Source organism: Chaetodon auriga, chromosome 7 (assembly GCF_051107435.1).
Source record: "Chaetodon auriga isolate fChaAug3 chromosome 7, fChaAug3.hap1, whole genome shotgun sequence".
Classification (NCBI taxonomy): domain Eukaryota; kingdom Metazoa; phylum Chordata; class Actinopteri; order Chaetodontiformes; family Chaetodontidae; genus Chaetodon; species Chaetodon auriga.
In genome coordinates, this window is record NC_135080.1 from 11,553,825 (window position 1) to 11,577,686 (window position 23,862).

General features: G+C 43.7%; 1 protein-coding gene across 6 annotated transcripts in view; it reads right to left on the reverse strand.

The window, feature by feature from the left end:
- Positions 1-23,862, reverse strand: part of dock10 (dedicator of cytokinesis 10) — a 57,776-nt gene that overhangs the window by 7,493 nt on the left and 26,421 nt on the right. For 4 of the 6 annotated variants that reach the window (XM_076734307.1, XM_076734308.1, XM_076734305.1 and 1 more), the window contains exons 3-41: positions 21,535-21,624; positions 20,502-20,584; positions 18,787-18,859; positions 18,360-18,500; positions 18,052-18,186; positions 16,616-16,802; positions 15,561-15,649; positions 14,990-15,073; positions 14,603-14,761; positions 14,164-14,412; positions 13,914-14,036; positions 13,062-13,144; positions 12,842-12,964; positions 12,659-12,738; positions 12,379-12,566; positions 12,152-12,217; positions 11,919-12,011; positions 11,661-11,784; positions 11,450-11,571; positions 11,198-11,281; positions 10,032-10,124; positions 9,738-9,856; positions 9,475-9,544; positions 7,903-8,016; positions 7,628-7,699; positions 7,348-7,494; positions 7,005-7,088; positions 6,788-6,884; positions 6,612-6,644; positions 6,157-6,335; positions 5,303-5,419; positions 4,953-5,070; positions 4,732-4,853; positions 4,092-4,206; positions 3,873-3,939; positions 3,435-3,482; positions 941-1,051; positions 248-360; positions 36-151 (exon numbers count right to left, since the gene is read on the reverse strand). In XM_076734307.1, coding sequence (XP_076590422.1) covers positions 36-151; positions 248-360; positions 941-1,051; positions 3,435-3,482; positions 3,873-3,939; positions 4,092-4,206; positions 4,732-4,853; positions 4,953-5,070; positions 5,303-5,419; positions 6,157-6,335; positions 6,612-6,644; positions 6,788-6,884; positions 7,005-7,088; positions 7,348-7,494; positions 7,628-7,699; positions 7,903-8,016; positions 9,475-9,544; positions 9,738-9,856; positions 10,032-10,124; positions 11,198-11,281; positions 11,450-11,571; positions 11,661-11,784; positions 11,919-12,011; positions 12,152-12,217; positions 12,379-12,566; positions 12,659-12,738; positions 12,842-12,964; positions 13,062-13,144; positions 13,914-14,036; positions 14,164-14,412; positions 14,603-14,761; positions 14,990-15,073; positions 15,561-15,649; positions 16,616-16,802; positions 18,052-18,186; positions 18,360-18,500; positions 18,787-18,859; positions 20,502-20,584; positions 21,535-21,624 — 4,311 coding nt within the window. The remainder of the gene's footprint in view (positions 1-35; positions 152-247; positions 361-940; positions 1,052-3,434; positions 3,483-3,872; positions 3,940-4,091; positions 4,207-4,731; positions 4,854-4,952; positions 5,071-5,302; positions 5,420-6,156; positions 6,336-6,611; positions 6,645-6,787; positions 6,885-7,004; positions 7,089-7,347; positions 7,495-7,627; positions 7,700-7,902; positions 8,017-9,474; positions 9,545-9,737; positions 9,857-10,031; positions 10,125-11,197; positions 11,282-11,449; positions 11,572-11,660; positions 11,785-11,918; positions 12,012-12,151; positions 12,218-12,378; positions 12,567-12,658; positions 12,739-12,841; positions 12,965-13,061; positions 13,145-13,913; positions 14,037-14,163; positions 14,413-14,602; positions 14,762-14,989; positions 15,074-15,560; positions 15,650-16,615; positions 16,803-18,051; positions 18,187-18,359; positions 18,501-18,786; positions 18,860-20,501; positions 20,585-21,534; positions 21,625-23,862) is intronic. The other 2 variants (XM_076734306.1, XM_076734309.1) reach the window with 2 other exon arrangements.

Here is a 23,862-nt window from a genome sequence, read left to right on the forward strand (position 1 = left end):
GGTTTCAGGTTGTAATCCGTGAGAGGAACACAGACCTTGTGATGGTGGACAAAGAGCTCCAGGACATCCAGCACAGTGAGGGCCACCTCTGTGGACAAGTTTGCCTCAATATCTGTAGGACTCAGCGTGTCTCCATCCTGAATATTCCCATCTGGAAACACACAATCACATGTATGAATAACACCAACCCATCTGAGTAACCGCGTATCCATCTCATTCAAAATGTGTGTCTGTGTGTGTGTGTTACCCGTCTCCATCATCTGCAGCAGCTTAGGGTTGGTGAGAGCATTCTTGCCCCTGATGATGGGCATGGTTTGGGAGCGAGCATGTCGGTGACCCTCCCCTCCAGATGACGCCATCCTGGAGGCGACAGCAGGGATCAGCAGCGAGCATCGATCATAGCACTCACACGTATTATTTGATTTAAGATTACACTGCAGCAGACGTACTACTACTAAACCTATAGTGCCAGGTCTGGGCCAACCATCTCTGAGGGGTTTGCACATTTTAGTAGGCTGGGAAATATAAATGTCACCCATGTCACAAGGACCTGCTGTTATCGGGAGTCTATTAACACACAGGAGTACAGAGACAGAGGCTGGCAAATCACATGAAACACTGCAGGTATGAGGAGGGGCATGCTGAGAACACAGTCACAGTCTATAACATGGAAACACACAGTGGTCACATCAAAGATGAGTATACACAGGACAAGGATGCATTAATCTAAATCCAAGTGTTCACATTGGTGTTGGAGGTTGTACCTGCATTTAAATAATCTGGAGTTTCTCATTATTAAAAGACAGTATTTACATCTTGAGCCAATCACCAGACATAATTAGCATTAGGAACAAATTCCAGTAACCAAAGACTCAGTGGCTTTGAAAGAGTTTAACTCTGTCATCATGGCTGAGGTGTTTTCCTGGCGGAGGGTGATTACCATTGTGGGAAGAGGCTTGAGGGTTGAGAGGACTGGGAGGGGTGGTTAGAGCCCTTCAGGGTGCCATTGGCGTGGGCGGACTGGGCCAGCTTTACTGCCGCTGCTAGCTTCCTGTTCACGAGCCAATCACATCAAAGCTAACATTAGTTAGTTTAGTCAAGACCGTCGTTGTTTAGTGACAATCATTACCATCATTATTAGTCAGCTAATAGTTGCCTGCAATCAACAAAAAAATGACTTTACAGTGTAAAGGAGGTGCAGGAGCTCCAATTTGACCTTGGTGTGATGGGAGCGGCTAGAGTCAGAGAGGAAGATCAAACATCTCATATAGAGAGGGAGGTCAGCCAGATGGAAAGGTTAGTGGCGTAGCAGAGTCAATGGTTTTAGTTTGCCATTAGTACATGTAGTATCGTGTAAATCAACTCTTGTTCGAGCGTTAGTGGAGAGCAGAGGCTTGCAGTTAGCTTTAATGTAAAACAGTGGACAGCAAGGAGATTAAGATGTACAGATGTGATGAAACCACTAGCAGCTGCAGCACAAATCAGCTTAGCAACTGGATCTCAACAAACAGATGTTCAACATATCATATTCTTATGATACCTAAATAAAGCTTGATCGACGACCACCAATTTAAACAAAGCAAGCGGCGTCTTGGTCAGCCAAAAGAAAGAGGACACAAACGGTGTGTAAGCCAATCAAAACAATGGCCTCAGAGCCCATTAAGGAAACTCATTCAAGCCAAGCAGCAGGTGGAGTCCAGCCAGTCATGAGGCAGCACGTGGAGACGGAGGGCTACCAGGTGGACATGCAACATCAATGAGGGAAACATGTTAAAGAAGGTAACTAAAACTATCATGCAATGCCAGCTTCAATTCCCTGTTTATTTATCATATATGCCAATACACAAAGGGTCACTGATGCAACGAAACATCAATAATGTGCAACCACACTGATCCATTAGCCGCAAGCAGCATGCACAGAGGGGGAGGGCATGAGGCGTGCACTGTGGTGGAGAAGCTACAACAGCAAGGTCAACATGGAGAAAACATTACAGTTATTTGTTGGTGTCATGTAGTGTATATGTACATATGTGCAAGCCTGTATCTTAGCTAAAGTCAAAATATGGCTCAGGTTGAGGAGATGAGGCTCCCAGCGCTACACACAAACTGCTACTAACTATAGCTACTAGCATTGCTTGCTAACTTAAAGGACCTGACAATCGATTTTCTCAGTCAGCTTCTTAACAAGTGTTGGGACAAAACGAACACACAATTTTCGGCCAAATTGGAACAATTTTGGTCATTTTACATGATAGATATATGTGTTTTTCTTTTTGTCTGCTCCCCTCTGACTAGTTTGAAGTGGGCGGGGCTCAGTTAGAAACTGGCGATGTCGTGCACGGCCCTGCTCCAATCGGGATTTAGCAACAGCCAATCCAATGAGAATTTTGGGGATGTTTGCTTTCGTTGTCAGGTTGCTGTCAATCAAATTTGATCAAACCACATCAACACATTCCTGATGAAGCAGATTAGCAGTTTTTGACAACTTTCATTGTTGCTTCAAGCATGAATTTTCAATAATGTTTAAATTTTGAAACCTTTAATGGGCTTTAATGACTGGATTGTCTGACTGACTGTCTTTCTAGCTTGCTGGCTGGCTACACTGCTCCTATAATTCATTGCTCCTGAACTTCAATGGGTGCCTACACTGACTCAGCCAGGCATCAAAAAGCTAACAGAGAGACACACTGAGACAGACACAGGCGTAAGACTGTGAATCCCCCATGGCCTGGTATTACAGACGAATGTTAAGTAGCTAGCAGCCCCAGACAGGCTCAACTGCGTCTGAGTGTGCTAGCAAGGCTTGCAGCTATCTTTACTCTGTTAATGCCTCCACACACAGTAAAGCAGTGTGTTCTCCCAGCCTTTTGTTGGCTTACATCTCAGCATCTCATTGCTGAAAGGAAAAAGAGGGCTAATTTAATTAGCTGGGAGGAACCAGAAGATGGAGGAGTCGAGCGGTGCCAATGGCTCAGCTCCAGTAAGAGCACACACACACACACACACACTCAATAACAACCCCCATCCTGCGCCTGCCAACTACTACAATACAATATCCAGCAGTGCTTTTCTCTCAACAGCATGATCCAGGAGTTTCACCACCCCCTCCCTTCCTTTTCTTCCCCTCTTGAAGCTCATCCCTGAGCATGCACACGCATACAGAGCACATATTAGTATTTCTGCCTGACTGTGCCTGATTCATTTATTTGTGTGTGTTTGCACATAATGCGTCTGCGTGGCTGCATTTGCACATGTGTGCACTCATGTGTGCGCATGATTATATGAATTATGTATCAGTGGGTGGGGGGAGTGTTACGACCTTTGGCTGCGGCATGTATGTTGAGTTAATAAGCCGTTTCCATATCTGCGGCATTACAATAAATGCATGTGAATGAGACAGCGTCTTTGTCGCAGAAGGAAGCGAGGAGACTCACCTGGCGATGTGGCGTTTTCCGAGGAACCTGAAGTGCTGAAGACACAGCCTGTAGGAAATGCAAAAACATTTTGGGTGAAGGTTCGCTGGTTTTTTAAGTGTTTTGTAAGCTAAGAGCACAGAATAAAGAAGACGCATGTGTTCAAACTGAGCTGCAACATTTCAGTCTGGATGCTGAAACAAACAGGAAACACAGACACTTCATTAACTGCGCTGTTCAGTGGATAGGGAGCTCTCATTGGAAGTACAGTCTGTTTTTCTTCTCTCTCGCTTGCTGTGTCATTGCTTTCATCTGTTCCCTTCTGGCTACATTCTTCCCCCCCTTGTCTTCTCCTTTCATTCTCCTGTCCCCGTCCCTGTCTGTCTCTTTTTCTTTCTGCGCACAGTACGTATCTCTTGCTGTGGTAACACTCTACAATGAAGAAAGAAGAGCACTCACTCCAGGATGTTAAAGAAGTCTGAGATCTCCTGGTGAATGGCCCGGTGCCAGTAGGACACCAGCACATCTGGATACACGTTAAAAAAAAAGACATCATGTCACACACACACATCAGATTTCTAGAAGGGGAGCCAAGTGCCAGTGAGTGAGTATAATAGTAAATATAATAACCCATAAATAGCATTTACAGTTACAAGAGTCTAAAATGTCACTTCTCACCCTCAGATATGGTTTTCATGATGTGCAAAAAGCACATGAGCAGGCTGCGGGTCTCTGCCTGGTCCAGCTTGTCACAACGGGAACCGTAGCCTATGAGGGACTGCGGCCGAGCAAACTGAGGAGAAACATCCAGACAGAAGTACAGTGATACGCTGCTCATATGTGGGTTTCAGCGACCTGGAGGGAAACTTGGGCACAATGGGTTCAAGTTGATGTGGTATTTCAAGCTTTCAGCAAGTTGTGGCCAAAGTTTGATTCCAGGCAATGTGGAGAAGGTCTGGAGACAATATTGTAGGTGAGAGATGGAGAATAACACGCAACAAAGGTCTATAATATTGGAAATTCGTGATTTGACCCAGACCACCTAGACACCCTAACTTCAGTATTTCAGAGGTCCACTTGTCCACTATCTGTGGTCTAACATGGAAGTGGAAGTCAGAAAGCCATTTATAATGTAACATGTATTATGAAGGACTCACAATGAAGGATAGGCATGTATATACCAAATACATAAGTACCAAAGGTATCCAAACCACTTCAGTTCTTTGACAGATCTCCTCTGCCAGAAACACAGCACTTGCTACGAGTCATAACACAGAAGATGATCGCTGCTTCTCTGCTTCCTCGACTCTTTTCTCACCTTCTCACATCCGTCCATCTTCTCACTGTTCCTGTCACTGTTGCTCGGGTTGGAGTCCACACTGATCAGAGAACCACGAGAGTCAGCCTGGTTTCCTGTGGCAACTGCCAAGGATGAGAAGGCTGGTGTGTAGAAGGGAGGGGGGGGGGAGTCAAATCAATGTCCTGATTCACACATTTTATAGATGGACGGCCACACACAAGCACATCACGAGCTGCTACCTGTGATGGAGTTGAGTACTTCTTTGGAAAAGGAGGCATCTACGGAGTTGCCATGCCGAGTCACGGGAATTACCCCTCCAGCCACTCCTCCTCCCACACTGAGGTCATCTCTGGAGCCCTGGTAGGGGAAAATATATTTTGTTCCACCTGAGTCTCAACATTTTATTATCAAGGCTATTATTTACAAGATATCAAGACGCTGCAAAGATTTCCAAGCCTATGAAAATAAGACCACTGCTGACAGAAACGAAGGTTTCTAGGAGGATTATGTATGACACTGAGCACAATCAATAAAACCAGCACACACAGAGAATCAATGAGTCATTTCATCTTCCATCATCCATTCTTACTTGGTCACTAGAAGTGAAGTAGATGGGGAAGAGATCCCTGAGGAAGAACCGAGGCATGTTGTCCAGGATCAGGCCGTACAGCGGCAGATAGAGAGATGCAATTCTTGCCTGCTTCTCCTGGAGAGGCGGTCAATGAAAGGGATACCACATTTTAAAGAAATGCACATTTTCTATATCCGGTGACATAGGGTTAGGGTTAACACCATCTCTGATTTTTAATAAGCCTGTAATGATACATTTAATATGTTTGGAAGCCACTCAAAGTCCCCTTCTAATAAAACTGCACTTGTGTCCCCAGAGAGTCCCTTACTACTTAATTAAGGCTGTATATAAGAGTTGACGCTTTATATCTCTCCGGTCTTTCAGTACTCCATAGATTTCTCAGTGCATTTATTTAATATCCAATATACGTTGCCAAGAAGCAGGGTTTGTACAACTTTTTAAGAGCACTTTCAAGATACCTAAATCAAAAATTTCCAGACTCTCAAAACCTTTATCGTCATATCTAAATTGTTACTATAAATGCAACTGCAGAAAATAAGGTTTACAGAATTCCTTTATACCCCAGCAATCAATCTGTATATACTGCCACTTTGTCTATTTTACCAGCTGTTCACATTGACTTGCATGTGGCCCGTGCACACATTCGGTTTTGCCTCGACTACAGCTCTGCTGCTGCGTTGTGGTTGGCAGCATTTGGTGGTGTTAAACAGTGGGCAGATTACTGACTGGACCATTTCCAGCATTCAATAAGACACGGTCTCTGCTGCTTGCAGCTGCTACTGACAATCATATGTCAGTGTGTGCCTGTTTGTGTGAGTCACATGGGAAGAATTTCTATGTGTTCTGGCTACCTTGGTGGCGTAGCGTGCGTCCAGAGAGTGTTTGGCCATCAGAGTCTTCAGGGTGGCCAAGGCTAGATGTCTCAGGTCCTGCTCGTCCTGGAGGGCCAGCCCCAGTTCCCGTAGCAAGATGCCGGTCAGGAAGTGCTTCCTGCAGAACTCTCCGGTCAGGTTGTACTCAGGCACCGACACTGAGGAGAGAAGAGCAGAAAAGATTCACATTTTAAATGGAAATGAACGTTATTTAAATAACGCGTGTGCCAAAGTTTGCTTTCCATCAGGGAGTTAATTAATCCTTTTCTAAACAGAAATCTGGTTACAGTGAGCAAATAATGTGACGGGCCAATTTTCCTTTTCGTTATCATCGTACCACTGTAGCGCACACACACACACACACACACACACACACACACACACACACACTGTAGCACATACAACATTACAAAGGAATGAGTGAACATATTTACCATGAGTACTTTGTGGCTCTGGAGATGCATGGTCTGACATGGACAAACAGTCAGAGAAAGTGACAGAGAGAGAGAAAGACGGAGCGTTAATAGACAAATGAGAGTGTGAGAGCGACTCGATGTTATGAGAACTACCACGTTAACGCCGAGCCACAGGCTTTGACTCGGCTTCTCACCTGAGATGCGAGCGGAGGGTAAGGGCAGGCTGAGAGGGATGTAGTGTTCGTGGTTACACACCTCTCTCAAGAATTCAAATTTCAGCTCACACAGAACCTGTCAGACACAAAAAAAAGATATCATTGCACTGTACATGTGTGCCCAGTTGCACCTAAATAAAGTTATTTTCAATCATTGATATCCTTATTAATCAGCACTGTGTCCCTGTTTTTTTACCTTGCTGTCAGTAGCTGTGATCATGTTTATGTAGTTGCTAATCAGCTTGAACGTGAAGCCTCTATCCATGAGAGTAAAGCAGCGCTGCAAAGAGACAGGCAGAGACGGGAGATGAGACATCAGCTGACAAGACAGCGAGAGACAGATCATGTAACACAGGTTCAAGAATCAATAGGCAACAACTGCAAACAGAAACTTTCATCTGCAGACTGTGCCCTTCCCAGAGCATTTAACGGTAATATTAACAGTCTGTTCCATTCACATGTGCTCAACCTTTACTGGGTCCCACAGCATCGATGGCTGGGATTTTTAAAAAAATGATCATTTAAAGGTTTGCTCCCACCTTGACAAAAGCTGCTACGGCTAAGTTGGCACTGCGCGTCTCCTCTGCCAGGTCTTTGTATTTCCAGAAGATGTGCTCAGACACCGTCTCCACCAGGGTCTCCACACGGTTCAGGTAGGACGAGGGGAAACGCTGGGGCCTCGGCAGCTGCGGGAACATGGAGTCAGCAAAGCATAATCATGCGCTGTGTTACAAGACTCACGCAAAGGAGCTGTACTGAACCAAGAATTACAAGTGGTTAAAAGACTCGAGGGGTCCAAAGCAGAGGATCTAACCTTACCTTCACCTTGTCAGAGTCGACCAAATGTTGGGCCATGGACTTGACAATCAGCTCAAAGAAGAACCAGGAGAACTGAAACAGGACAGGTCGAAGCAAGGTCAATCTTATGCCAATATTTATCCGTCTAATCAGCTCCAGGAGGCACACATGACTCTGTTATCGGCACTAATTCGCTCTGTTCTAGGAGCATAAACAGCAGTCTCAATAATTACTTATTCAAAAATTCATTTTTCCTTCTTAGAGTGAGTAGACGGAAGAGCAGGTGGGAGACTAACCTTCAGGACATTCCTGACTGCTGCCTGCTCGTTGCTCTTCAGGTCAAAGGTCATCCCCTTGGCCAGCTCCTCATGAACGGTCCTGAAGCCATGGGCCTCTGACTTGAACACATACTGCACACAGGAGAGAAGGGAGAGGGAGGTGCTCAGTTAAGGGAGTGTATAAAGTAGGGCTGCAAATAACAATTCTTTTCATTATCCAGTAATCTTGTTTTAATTATATTTTGGGGGCATTTTTTGCTTTTACTGGAACGCAGCACTGGAGAGAAAGAGAGAGAGTTATGTGCAACAAAGATCCCTGTTCATGCCTGGTGTGCTGCAGTTCACGGACCTGACTAGAGTTTCAATCAATCAGTTTTTCATTTGTTGCTTTTGTTTGTCTTACATTACAGTACACTGAATATTTTGGACGACATTAATTGACATGCTCTAGAATACTGCAATGTACATTTTTCATTGTTTTTGAATGTTAATAGACCGAACCATTCACTGATTTATCGAGAAAATATTCTGGGGATTAATCGACAATGAACATTACTGTTAATTGCAGCTCTAGACCTCTGCAGTTTCCTGCAGCTCAGCGTGATATCTTCAAATGTCTTGTTCCGTCCAACCAACTGTCCAAAACCCAAATATATTCAGCCTATAATGATGCAAAGCAGAGAGAAGTAGCAAATCCTCACAATTGGGAAACTGGAACAAGAGAATATTGAGCTGTTTTTCCAAAAAAAATTTGACATTCACGGATTATCAAAATACTGGCTGATTAATTTTCCAATTGATTCATTGTTTCAGCTCTAATATGTACCAAAACACACAGTCACAAACACTGGAAAAAAACACTTAAACAGCAGCCTGGAACGAGGCCGATGTGAGGTTTGAATCAAAGAATATTGCTTCATGCTACTCAATTCATGCTGCAGTGAGTTCAGCCCCCATCTCACTGAGCACACACAGGTTTCCACACACACACATACACACACACACACACACACACACACACACACACACACACACACACACTCAGCAGTTTAAATTGGGCACCACTACTACTGAACATCATGCCAATCTGTTACCATGGCAACCCCAGTTCCATTAGCTCTGCTAGTCCTCTCCTCTTACCTCCCACCATTCATCTTTGCCACTAGCTCTTCAAGCGCTGCGGTTTTCCTTCATTGTGGCCAACATGAAGCCGGATGTGCGGCCCGTCCTGCTCTCTTCTATACTTCTCTTACTGACTCTTTAACCCTAAACAAACACGCCTTGTGCTTGTGATTGAGCCGGCTGAATGTCCTAGTTTGACTCCTACACAATCACCTCTTCTTCTTCTTCTTCTTCTGTGTTTGCACTGTGTTCTGGGCACGCGGCCCTAGCCACACTCCTGCTGGCCCAAACACACACAAACACATAAATCCCCCTTTTCTAATTTATTTCTTCAGATATTAAATGGTCTGTGCAGAGAAACGCCTCCTTCAGGGGAAACAGCAGTAATTAAATTTATCATATCATCTTCCTGAGCAAAAACAGGATTACTGAAAGCACAGCACACACAGCACATCTGTGTTGTTATACCTTGATATACGAGTGCAGGTAGTGATCCAGGTTTTCTTCATGGCACTTTGCAACAATGTGGACGAGCACTCTGCAGACACACGGCAACAACAACAACAGGTTTTTATATTATTCGATTAATAAAATAGCAAAATCCAAATAAAAAAGCCATAAATAAACTTAAAAGAACAATGGTGCTTTAAACAGTACATGTTTTTCCTCACTGCATGCTTTGCCACATCCACTGAGCTTGTTGTTATTGACATTGCAGTTTCACGGCCTACCTGGTGGTGGCAGTGGTGACCTCATCGTTGTCATTCTGAGTCAGGACCTTGAACAGCTGGTTGAAGAGCACTGGCAGAAATCGGATGATCACTGGGATTCTCTCCATGCTGAGTAGACCCTGGAGAAGGGTGGAAAAGAGGCGTGGGTGTAGGCGTAGACGTAGGAGGACATGTAGAAGGGTGGAAATAAATAAGAAACAAGACAAATGCAGCAGGGTTCAGCAGTCCAGGCCTTAGCTTCTGTGTCAGTCACAATAAATGAAAACTGAGGGGACAGAGTGCCTTTTCTCTGACCTTCAGGCAGTTGAGGAAGTTGGAGGTAGGAGGTAGCGAGAGGTCCAGCTCTCTCTTCTGGCACTGCTGGAAGAATCGGTTCAGGTGGGGGTCCTGGCAAAGAGAGATGAGCTCATGAAAATCAGCCGTCAACATCTGCTATAGGAATTAGTGAACTGGTTCCTTTTCAAGAAACAATTAATCCTAAAATGTGAACTGTGATACCTCACAGCTATCTGTCAAATTTCATCGAGTAGCAAACACTATTTTTATTGGGACAAGAGCAAATGAACTGTGTTTAACGTTTTCTACGAAGTGTTCCTGAGCCCATGTAGTAATATCCTTTATTCATTCATGTGTTCACAAAGATCGACTGAGCCTTTCCCGGATGCCCCTTTCATACCCAATCATGACACTATCACCTGTTACCAATCAACCTGTTTACCTGTGGAATGTTCCAAACAGGTGTTTTTGGAGCATTTCTCATCTTTCCCAGACTTTAGTTGCTCCTGTCTCAACTTGTTTGAAATGTGTTGCTGCATCAAATTCAGAATAATCATATATTTACATATATCAATGAAGCCGATGAGGTAAAACATTAAATATATTGTCTTTGTAATGTTTTCAATTGAGTATATTTATCTTTTATAAAGTGCTGCAAGTGAAACTAAGACAACTCAACAGCCAATCAAGACATCCTGTACTGAAACTAAAACTACTGAAACAATCCATTTCCTTGTTACATGTCCATAGCACATAAAAGGAAGATATCATGTTTACCATCCACTAATGCTGATTGTGCATCTTGGCCTCACATTACATTTGTTTAAATACTTTTGCATGTTGTATAATTTGTTTAGGAACATCTAATGGTTTGCTCAGAGAACGGAAATGGCCAATTACCTCATTTCAAAGTAAAGTGTTCCTTTGAAGACCTTTACAGTGCATGCTCACATTCTGGCTCATTTTTACAAGGATGTAGTGGCTGACACAATATGTCCAAATCCATCCATCCATTCATTTTCTATACCATATACGTGTCCCGTTCAGGTTCATGTGGGGCTGTAAACCTAACCTAGCATTCAGTGGTCAAGCTGCAGAGCACACCTTGAACACATAACCAGTCCATCACAGTATCAGTGAGGCAGTGAAAACAAAGAAAGCGAGGGCAGACTGTGTGGTCTTACCTGAGTGTATACTGTGGAGACGACATTGGTGGACACTTTGAAGATAGCTTTTCCTCCATCGACCCATTTCACATCTGCTCCGTTCTGTAAAACGCAGAAAGGAAGGATGTTCATTCTCTTCAAACGCTCCATTTATCACATGATTAATACCCTTCTTTTCATAGAAAAGGGCTGCTTTTTTGTCATTCATGACTTCGTTTCATATTCATCCACCCTGTAGCCTCGTCCTCTTTCTCCTCCCCTCCCTCTCACCTTGGTGTTGCTCGCCTCCTTGATGGCCAGGTATCCAGGCGGCAGGTTACAGGAGACGGGGATGCTGAACTCTTGAGATGACAGACGACCTTCTTTGAGGAGAGGCAGCCAAGAATACCCCACTGAAAGATGTAAAACACAAGAGTACAGGATGGTGGAAGAGGCCAACGACAAAATAAGCAGCTGCATGATGAATGTTTCACAAGCTCACCTGGGGTCTCCAGGGATTCTTTCCTCTTGGCGTTCGTCTTGGCGTTGATGTCACAGGTGACGTGGTAAAAGGAGAAAAGAAGGTGGTGCTTTTCATGAAGTTGAGTAGGAAGCTCAATCTTCGCCTGGGGACACAATGGATGCATGTAGTGGGTTACAGCAATTACATTACAGGCAAGGGATGCTGCAGACTGGCTAGCAATCCTATCCCAGGTTCTCATGATGTCTACAGTATGTGATTATTCCTCATATCTTTTACCTCATCGTAGAAGTCAGGGTTCTGGGAGTGGTGCAGAACAGTGGAACAGGCTGCTGTGGTGAAGACTGGACCTCCTGGCTTGCCATAGATGCACTACAAAAACAGTAACAGAACAAAGGCAAAGTCGAGTCATGCTCAGCCAGTTTCTCACGATAGACTGAGTTTAACTGGAGAAAACAGTCACATAAAATCCAATAAATCTCCCATCAGCATGTTTTTGGATGGCGCTCTACCTTTAAAGGTTTGGCAACTTCTTCGTCCGAGCTGCGGAACTCCACATAGACTGCCAGGTTACGAGCCTGCAGACAAGAAGACCATTGTAACATTAATAATTGTCCACATACCAAAAACAGTTAATAATAAAAGTATATGAAGTATGGAGGAAAACGAGAGGCACGCTTTTGGATCATTTCTACAACCTTAACTCAGGCCCCTCTTAAACTGTGCTAAAACATTATACCTTGGCGAAGCTCTTCTGGCTGTCATATTTGAGGTGTTTCGGGTAGACGTAGATGTGGTTTTTGTAGACGCGGTGCGGCTGAGTGAACTTGGTGGAGTCCTGGACGAACTCCTCCACCTCCACAGTAGGCTGGTGTTTGCTCAGCTCTTCAAAGGGCTTCACCGGTACATAGGAGGATGTCACACAGTCTAAAAGCACAGATGAGAGTGTGAGCAGAGAGACAGCAGAATGGGATGTGAATCAACACAGAGGGGAAGTGCTGCCTAAAAAGCGGACATACTAGGATGCTCCATTGGAATGTAGTCGACTGCAATGTCCAGCGCCCCAGGAACAGTCTGCAGTTTGCTGGTCTTCTCAGCCCTGCGGACACAAAAATTCACATAAAACTTGTAAACAAGTGTTTATCTTGACTCGCAGAAGAAGTGACCTGTAGTTTACAGGTAAAGTCTACATTCTGCCTCACCTCCTGTACTCAGACACCAACTTAATCAGGTCATCAGTGGAAATCTTGTTGCTCTCCTGTTTGAAGAGCGGTGAGAAACGAGACTCTCTGTCCAGCGCCCCATGGTTGTCCTTAAACACTGACCTTTAAGAGAAAGGAAGAGATTAAATTCTGTGAAGAGGACATTGTAGATACATTGTTAAATATTTAGACAACTGAGCCTCCAACCGGGGGCACTGACCTGACGGACCAGGCAAACGGCATTCGGTACTTCCCCAGTTTACTACAGAACTGTTTGTTGGATTTCAAAATCTTCTGAACAGTCTGTGCAAGACACAAGCAGATGGAGAGAAGGTTAGCCGGACGCCTCAGCTGAGATTTTAAATACAAAGGGATGTGATCAGCCCTAAATTCTACTTGACTTGGACAGAGTGACAGACTAAATCAGAGGTTGTTTAATACAGTAACTGGCAGCAGGTTGAATGTCTGGTGACAGACTTTAAAGAAGGACCACATGGAGCTCTGCCAGCGGGGCAGCCAGGAAATGTGGTGGATAGGATTTCGGAAAAACTTAATTTATAAACAATCCGGCCGGACGGACATTCGGTGATGAAGATAAACTCCAGCCTTACAGGAAAACCATTCTGTAAATGTGATGCATTAAACTGTTTGAGGAGATTAAGGCATTTACCCTGCAGTAAAGGCCCTAACAGCATGTTTCATGAGCCATTTTTCCATCTTGCATCAAGAGATAAGACAACGTAAAAGCGGCACTGCTTTACTTAATTAGTTTTATGTGCTCAATTTTAACTTATTTTATCATCTTATTTTCCATTCATTTTCTATGCCTGTTTTTCAGTTCGTTCTTTGTCTTTTTTATGTGGAGCACTTCATGCCTGCAATTTCTTTGTTGTGAAGCACTTTGAGTTGCAATTCTGGCATGAAAGATGCCATAAATATAAAGTTTTTATTGTTACTGTTACTATTAGCTCTATGTTGTGGGTCAGGGACAGGAAATAAATCAAGCCAAGTAAATAGCGATGCAAAACTATCAGTGCCAACGACCAAAGCAATGAAGAAATGAGTTTCTGACCTTGCTGGAGTCTGTATTCTTGATATAAGGTTCTGTCCCACAAGCAATGTTTCCCATCAGCACCTTTTCCACTCTTGCCACCATCACTATGTCTGTGTGGGGGTTGGTCACAGAGAAGATGGCCTGCATGGAGAGCATAGGAAATGAATGTTAGAGTCAATCTGAATGTAAAATGCAGAGTAAAGGATGGAAGAAAAGTATTTTTCCCTTGGCTGATATCCATCATACTGTAGGAGTAACATCCTTGCACCTGTTTGGGAAAACACAGCCAGTGATCCATGTCCAGGCTGAGGTAACAGTCCCCTGGCTTCTTCTCAGCAGGAGAGCACAGGCCATTCTCCTGACCTCCAACCCCCGTCCCTGAACCACCCGTCCCGTTACTGCAGCCTCCAAGCATCTGACGCACTGCCTCGTGGTTGAGGTCCACGTGGAAGTCGGCGGACACCTTTCTCCCCTCTCGTACATCCAGCAGAGCCAGCGACACGAAGAAGGGTTCAATCTAGTGGAGCACAATCAACTCAGTCATTCTCTGCACATTTACAGTCACTCAAGAAGCAGTTCCTCTATATATAAAATGACCATAACTCTACGGAGATGAGTGCCATGACCATTTGTTTCACAGAGACGTATTAAAAGTTAACTTTGAAGCATGCTTTATTAACTGTCTGAAATATGTCTCCCATCCTCACATTAGTGACTGGTCCAGTTTCACTCTCGTTGATGCAGCCCTGCAGCATGAGGTTGAGTGACCGGCAGGTTATCATAAATCTTCTGCCCAGTTTCTCCTCAAACGGACGCACTGCTGCGCTCTCAGCTGAGGAATGCTCGGCCCGTGGGCTCCTCAGAACCTGCAGTGGGTGAAACACAGCCTGTTATTCTACTTTATTTTATCAAGGTGAAATCATTGAGAGGGATTGAGAGAATTTTACTAATAAGATCTGATTAAAAACTGCAGCATCATGACAAACATTAGCTTAATGCCCTTAAGTACAACGATGCATGAGGTGAAAACATGATGTAAGTCACATCGAAATGGAGAAAATACAAAACAATGAACACTTGAAGAGTCTACTTACAGGAGTATCAGGGTCCAGCGAGAACAGATTCAACCTCTCTTCCCTCCTGGCAGAGCGAATTCCTTCATCTGTCTCAGAGATATACTGTTGTGGAAGAGACGGTAAGAAAGACAGAAAGAGATGCAAATAATAAATCACTTAATATGAATATGAAATGAATATGAAATATGATAACCCTAAAACAGCAAGGCTTTCTAGTTTTTGCTTTTTCAGTCAGTTTTAATGGTTTGGACTTGAAGGCAGCCTGTGGAGTTTTCTTGTACACAAGCAGTTATTCCCATCAAAACGCATCTTTGAGGCCAATCAAAACGTAGTTGTAGTCGTTTTCTTTCCTATTCTACTCAGTGGAATCGTGAAAACCATCAGCAGGACTGTGTGTCACGTCATGTTGTGTGTGTCTGTATGCAGGTCCGTGTTCCAAAGCGCCACTAATGGTCAATAGCTCCAAAGTGTACCTTTAAGTAGACACTGACAGGTGTGCTATACATGAATGAAGCATGAATTATGATAACTATAATTGAGTCGCAGAGGATTATATTATGTCATCTTTTGCAGTTTCATCTTAGCCAACCTTTGCCAGCTCTGGATTGATGCCGTTCTCTGTCGTAGTATCTTCGTTCTCCTGCAAACAGCTGTCACTCAACGACAGGTCAAACACATCTGGAGAGAGAACAAACACAATCAGGACTCCTGAGAGTAACTTCTGCTTATGAGTGATTGACTGCCGACACTGAGTGGATGGGAATGTTGATCTAAGCAGTCCATTTCCCCGCGTGGGTTAAAGGTTATGTGGCTTTTTCTAAAATAGGTTCAGCTGTACGCTAAATACACACTAACCAGAGTCAGTGGACACATATCCATCTCAGAAGAAAATATGACTCCATTTGTGGTATTTATGGATAATAAAGAAGGCGGGCAGGCTTCTGCAGAAATATAACCTTCATGCGCCTGGAGCACTTCTTCCCAAAGGCCACGCTGAACAAAATGGCTCATTAATGGTAGGTCACCACATGCTCGCAGCCTGATTTAGAGGCATGCTAACAGACCACAGAGCCATGACGGCTGAGGCTATTACATCATCCCACCACTTTTCACTGGGCCAAGTCTCAGTGTCAGTGTGCGTTATGTTACAGGCTGTGGTGCCATGCCCAAGCTCTCACAGCGCTGGCACTTAAAGTGGAGTTTAATGACTTCTGCTTCCATGTTAATTTTTTTTTTTTTTCTCTATTAACAACAAGGTATGATGTATTAAACAAAGGTGGAGTCAAGGTTGGTGTCAGGCTTCATTTCCTGATAGTGACGTTTGGGATTGAGCACCAACCCGGCAGAAATTCCCCATTACGTTTGTGGCAAGATGGCAGATATTATTTAGCTAGAGCAAGTCTGACAGAGAGGAAAGGTTAAATTTTCGCTGACACTGAGTATAAAATCATTCGTCTCCTAAGGGCACCATGATTTATACATGTGTTGGAAATATGCTCTCTTTAAATACCCCTTTCTCCTCTAAATTACCATTTGTGCTTCCATTCCCTTTGCTCTGTCCAACTGTTTTTCAGTTCCCTCTGTCTGCACCCATCGTAGGTATACATTGTGTATTCCTAAATACGAAAACAGATCCAATCTCACCCTGCCGATGGTCGGTGAGGTCCAGACTCTTGCGGTCAGGAGCCGGCCCGTCGTGGGGGCTGATCTGTAAGATGCGGGTCAACGTGCTAATCCACTCCTCCATGTCCTGCTCGCTCTCCGCGGCCAGCACGAAGTACGTAACCTCGTTCATCTTCAGCTCAAAGGCATGTTTCCTCAGACGGTTATTCTTCAGGGGGATGAATGGAAGGACGGATAGGATAATGTGGTTACACAACAAAATCAGAGCTTGGTTCGGTTTTTGGAAAAGTTGATTCCCTCTTACACACAGACGTAGTGTATACTGAATCATAACCTTAGCGTAGCGTAGCTTAGTTCCTGGATGTCAAAAGGAAACAAAGCCTGCCTCTAAAAATATTTAAAATATCATAAAGCCTCACAGTTTTCTAACAAAGACATATTCACTCATAACAATAAAATGAGGCTTTCTTATTATAAAGCACAGAGTGCACGGCTGCTTTCCTCTGCCGTGCCTGTGTAGTTGTACGCACGTTTGATATAGCATCACTCCTTTTTAATTTAACTTTTTAGTTTTCTTACCATTAACTCTACTGTACCTTCAGATAGACTGATTTATTTGACAGTGACGAAGCTAAACACAAGAGAGCACACGCATACATTATATAAAGACAATAAAGCTAAAAGCTCATTTCCACTGTGGTCTTTGGAAGGAAGAGGAAGCTCTCAGTCCCGAACCCACATACAGTACATCCAGCAATTACTACAATTACAATCGCTGCAATTATAAGTTAAGCTAGACAACTGCAAACTGTATGCAGACACCCGTGAGGTTTGTCATTCACTGGATAAGTTAGAAAACACAAAAGGTTAAATTCTCCCAACAACACAATAACGTCTTGACCTGGACATGCAGTGTCATTGTGCCCTGCATTGTCATGCCACAAGCCACATTTAACATCAGTACAACTATAAAACACGTCTCCTCATAAAACATAATACCAGTTCAGTGAAAGTTAAATGTCACTTGCTCCTCAGCTTTGTTTATAGGGGAGTGCCCTGATGAGGGAACGAAAAAAATTTCATGCAATGGAAACAAGCTTTTAGGTGTTTTTCTTTGCTGCTTCTTGCATTCAGCACTTTTGTTTTGTGGCAGTGTGCAGAACTTTTGGAGGGAAGGGAGCCTGAAAAGTCCCCTTGTATCACTCAAATGTCCATACACTGCAAGAAGTGAATTCTAAGTATGATAAAATATCTTAAATCAAGAATCAAGGCCAAATCTGCTTGTGTTCAGATCAGATATATCATCTTACCAGGCAGTTTTTATGTTAGAACATTTTATTTGTTTCAAGCCTTTTTTGTTCTGTCGCTGCTTGTCAGTAACACTGATTTGTTTTGTTTTTTTTGCAGTGTATAGTGTAGACTGTGTTGCGCTCTCACTTGAATGCTTTCAAACCCACCTGTACCACACCAGTGCACGAGTCAAGGAAGATGCACCCTTTGGGTTCCTTGGAGATCTTTTCGTCTTTGTAGAAGTTCATGATGTAGGAGTTATCTGTCAGCTGGGTGAGCTGAAAATATCTCCTCTTGAATGACTGCACAGATAGAGAGAGTTTCAAATGCATTAAAATGGTTTAAGGACCAAGTCAGAGGCAGCTAATTACTTGGGCCTCAAACTAAAACAGGGGGAATCTGAGGATCGGGGTGAAAAGGTAAAACAGAAAAAGTGTGTGTGTATAAAAAGGAACAGCGTCAGACATTTCCTCACCCGAACAGTGATGCTATTGTTGACGGTGCTGTTAAAGTTCCCTTTGTAGAGCCAGCCTGACCGAAACACACCGATCCCTCCGCCTCCTCCTCCACCACCACCTCCCCCTCCTCCTTTGGACGAGGACAGAGAGGTGGTATCCTGTAAAACACAAACGCAGTCAGCTCTGACACAGAGGAGCAGATGATCAATAGAGAAAATGAGACTTTCCGAGACATATTCTACCACAGGACGGCCATTTGTCAGTCAAATTATGTTCATAAACAATGTCCCTGACTGACCTGTAATGAGCTAACTGCTCTCACAAAGTATCTTTTAACAGCCTTAAACGGTGCAATAAACTAATTTAAACATGAGGCTCAGGATGTATCCAGAATGTAATGCACTCATTCTGAGAGCATTTGTCAAGAGGATGGTCTTTACTGACCTCATCCTTGTCCATGTCCTCATAGTCAATCTCAAAAGAGTGGGATGGCAGCTTCTCTGCCTTGTACAGTTTCCTATAAAGGAAAGAAGAGAAGACACATGTGGGACTGATAATGAAATATAGTGATGGAGAGAGAAAATGATTTCAGGAATGTAATTAATCCACTCTCATGACGGCGGGTGGCTGACTCCGCTCCACCGTTCTGTCAGGAGTCAACAATAGGTAGCCCTCGCTCGATCCCGCTCCGCTGATTTCACACGCTGGCCCGTCTTTGTGTGAGAGCCACGGGATAAAATGCCTTTGTGTGTGTGATGTGAGCTGCAGACAGCTCGGCTGCAGTCTGTGGAGGACGACGCTGGAAACACCCTCTGCTAAAAGTCACTAAGTCGTAAAAAAGCTGTCTGAAAAAAACAAACCTCTTAAAGGGACTATGTTTAGAAGATTTTTGGTGATTGCGGGCTGGCCGCTGACAGAGGAATGCTAATATTGGCATGCGCGTCCTCTCGATCACAGCAGTGACAAACACACATATACAATAGCTGCAGATTCCCATTGTACTATGTTTCCCTGGTGTATTTCCCGACAAACCCGTAAGCCTCCAGTTTATGGCTGGTTAGCTTGTCAGCCATATAAACAAACACTATAGCGGTTGCTTTTACAGCTACAAAGAGACAACATAAGTCGGTATGATTGTGCTCTAACTAGTGTTTACTGCATCTTACTGTATAGTTCATCCTGGTTGACAGTTCAGAGGTTATGAGAACTGACTGAAAGAATACAGTGGCAGCCCAGGGGACAGAAGAGGGACATTCCTGTGGCTGAGAGCAGTAACTGCAGGGCTGCTCAGGGTCAATCTCACTGGGGCTGACACAACTCCAGTTGACTGACTGACAGCCTGATTTAAATAAACGAGCGGCTGAATGGGTGTCAGCGTCTAAAAAAGGGCAACGAAAATCAACATTTGCTAGAGACGTTCTCAGTCTTTCTCACTCGCCACCATTTTGTTATTGCTCATGATCTTTCACCTCAGTGTAACAAACTGTGGTTATCCTACAGGGTGGAAAAATATGGACAAAGCAAGAATGGAAGTGAGTATGGAAAAACTAATATACATCACTGAAGGAAAGCTGGGAGTTTCTGAATTTTTGTGCGGCAGCTTCATGGAGCTTTTGAAACAAAACGATGGTAATGATCATTAAAGCTTAAGACTAAAAGCAAGGCAACTAGAATACGATCATAAAGTAGTCCATGTAATCTTCAAGATTTCTGATGCCTGTAGGCTAAAGATGAAACTACAACCAGGATACAGTTAGCTTAACTTGGTTCAAAGACTGGAAAGCTCATGCAATATCTTGTTTGTTTAATTAGTACAATGAGTGTAAATGACAAGCAGCAGTTCTTGGGGGTTTAAGTGCTGGTGGAGGGGCTTGATCTGGTGTCATGACTCCCCTGGTGTCTCCACTGGTTGCATGCCATCCTCATGGGGATGACGAGAACCCAGAGAGTCAATGTGCCTGGCACACATAACCCACGCTAACTGTTTCCCCTTGCTTCCAGCCTTTATGCTAAGCTAACCGAACCATCTTCTGGTTGTAGCTGCATATAGATTGTACAGATCCCTCCCCACGAAAGCGCATTTCCCAGAATGATGAATTGTTGCTTTAAATCCCATACAGCAGACACAGCAGATAGGGTGACACAGTAAAATGGATTACCTGGGCAGCAGGCGGTAGTCTCCAGCGTAGTCGTCATACTTGAACTGGACCACATTTAGCTCAGAGTTGTAATACTTACAGGCCTGCAGGGGAGGATGGAGATTAAGTTCAATATGATAAATTATTAACTGTCCAAAATGACGGACCTGGGGCAGCTGGAAAGTCCGCAGACAATGAAGACAACTTCAGCAGAGTGAAAGTACAATCAGACCTCAGCGCTCTCTCCCGAGGCCTCGTTACTGATGTGCAGGCTGGGATTCATCATTAGATTATTTAAATTATAAAAGGAACTGAATTAAGACTCTGTCCCCGAGGAATCTGCAAATAAAGATATCTTAACATCTGAATAGATTACTTGTCTGTCTCAGGGGTTGAAATAGTGCTCTCACTGGGTGTGTACTATTACTACGTATTGTCCACATACACAAGCCGCAGAGACTGGGAGGCAGCTTCCCTTCCTCTGTCTGCCTGCTGAATGCTCTGCCGCTGTTCTCTTTCATCCATTTGTTTGGAAAGATTGTGATCTTTGGTTAACAATGTCCCAAATTATAAACAGACCAAACATATTATCAGCTACAATATCAGCCTCAGACAGGACAGCAGACACACACACACACACACACACACACACACACACACACACACAAAAGTGTCTGACACAGACTCCAGTGAGCTGTGACAGCACTGTCTGGGGACTTTCCTTCTACTCAGACATTATTTCTACACTTAGCCTTTGAGATTATGGCTGGTCGGCCTGATGCACACATGCAAATGCGCACACACTGGCAAATACACATCAAGATATATATACACACACACACACATCTGGTTCATTTCAGAGATGTGGTGAAACTGCTCCACTGGTATCAGGATGTCCGACATTTAAGACAGCCTGAACTGACAAACCACCACCAACTGAAACCCCTTTTATTCCAAACCTCAGTGGCTTCAGTTAAGTCCTGCACACCACCACATACACACACACACACACACACACACACACACACACACACACACACACTAACTCCCTCACCTGTCTGACCAGCAGACATTCGGCCTGTAGCTCTGCCCCCTCTGGAACAGTTGACTTGAGAGTCCGACTCTCCTGAGGCACAGTGGATACCTGAAGAGACAAAAGCATCCAGAGGGACTGTTAATATGACAGGAAATTAAAAAAAAAAAACACCTCCGTTATCATGGAAATAATATACTTAAATGACATTAAACAAGAACCATGAGGGTAAAAATGAGCAGAGGTGCTATTTCACAAAGCAAATGTCACATTTAAGAAGTGTGGGTGTTGTTTGTGCTTTTGTATATTAACTAAACTGATCACAAGTCAAGATGTGTGAGGAGAGGAGTCACTCCTCTGCTAAAAAAATCCCCTCGGGGGGAAACTGATTATTGTTCATAGGAATTCATTCACTGATCCATCTAGTCAAGCCAATCACTCAACAACACAAAATCATGGCCGCTGAGACTATTTCGTTCTATGCGTATCCACCTAGTGAAACCATCGTGGAGAAACGTAACCTGTTAACGGCTTGGTGAGTAACTAAAATGTGAATCATACGCTATGACCTTCAGAGGTGCAAGACGTCAACCAAACTGTCAAGTCATTTTCATAGTTACAGCTCAATATTATAAAGGACAAGATGGGGTTTAGGCTGATGTGTTAGACAGCTCTCTCCACTATCAAAAACACCAAATCCTCTTTTGGATGAATGGCGTTCAGCCCTACAATCTACTGTGTGCCACGGAGCGTTCAAGCTGCTCTGGAGGCCCAACATGTTACTGATACACTTTGAGCTGTTGCTTTTCCTTATCAGGTCTCCTTGTCAAGCTTTATTGCTCTTCATGATGATTGGAGAGGACATGCAAAAAGTTAGCCCTTATATTGATGTAATATTCATTCAGTCCTTCTTCTTGAAATTCTTTCCGGCCGGCTTTATTGCAGTGAAGATGAACAATTCAAGTCGAATCTCTTAATAAGTATTCCCTCTCTCAGAAGCGGTTAGACACGCAACTAATAACCTAGCCTATCAATCACGCAGTTTTAATTATATAGAGTATATTTTATGATGCCTGAGACAGAAAATCAACGTTCAGTCTTTATGGTACATGGTCATATTCAAAAAGAAATATTCTTCAAAGTGTGCACAATGGGAATGAAAACAAGTCAGCATTAAAGATCTTGGTGCCTGAACAGAGACAGACTTTGATTTATAGAACCCAATCAGCTGGCTAGAGCGCTGAGCTCACTAACCAACTGGCAATGAAGCAGATCTAGTAAATGCCTTTTGTGCATTAGCAATACACTGCCAAGCCACTTTCACTTACAATTATGGAAATTGACTGTAGGCCGCGGAGACAAAGAAAATCAGAGGAGCTTGTGTTGTAGCCAGACAAAGCTGGGAACCAGCGGAGTCATGCATTAAAGCCACAACTCCAGGGGTCCACGAGCAAACGTTCCCCTTTACCACAATGAGCCAATTAGGTCATCATAATGTGCAGTGGATCTGCGTCTGCAGAAACGCATTAGCAGAGTAATGAAAGCACTAATGAACAAAGAGCTAAAGGGAGCCAGAGAGAAGAAAGTGTTGACTGTAATGAAAAGACTGCAATGCTTAACATGCGTGATTAGTGTGAGTAAGTCTGTTATGCTTGAGAGGAGAAAAGATGTCACGTGTTGCATTTTAAACAACGCATCGTTGTCAAATTAGGAACTGACATCTTGGCCCTTGTCCGAAATCACTCAATATTTACTGGGCAGTGCAGCGCAACATTTACTGTCTGCAATTAGTGTCTGAATTCTGAGTGTGAAATATACGCACAATTGAGCAATTCTCACAACGGAAATAAAGTCCATGGCGTGTAAAGTACTTTCTGCAAACAGCCCCACAGCGCAATGTGTTGCATTTTATAGATGTGAAAATTACACAGGTCAGCAATGATGCAAAGTGATGATTATCCATAGGCGCCCAAAATCTGAATTTACTTCCCACTGTGGAGCAGTGGTTCTCAAACTGAGGGGACATAGAGCCACTGCGGGGTGGATGACTAAGGGAAAAGTACAGAGGGAAACAAAGTTGAATAAATATGATTTATGTGAGAAAATAAACAAAAGAGTTTGCTGATGTTATCGTGCTGACCTTTATTTTACTAAAATTCAAATTGGATCCTTTGTTATTGGTTGCTTCCCCTGTAGAGTTGTCTATTAAATACTGAATGATGGAACGAAGGAAGGATTTTGGTACAATGATACGGATCTGTGTGTTTTCAGTTGTTTAGTAAACTGGTGAGATTGATACGAGGGCTTGACTGATGTTGAATTCTTCTTGTCAGAGCTCCGGTCCAGTGG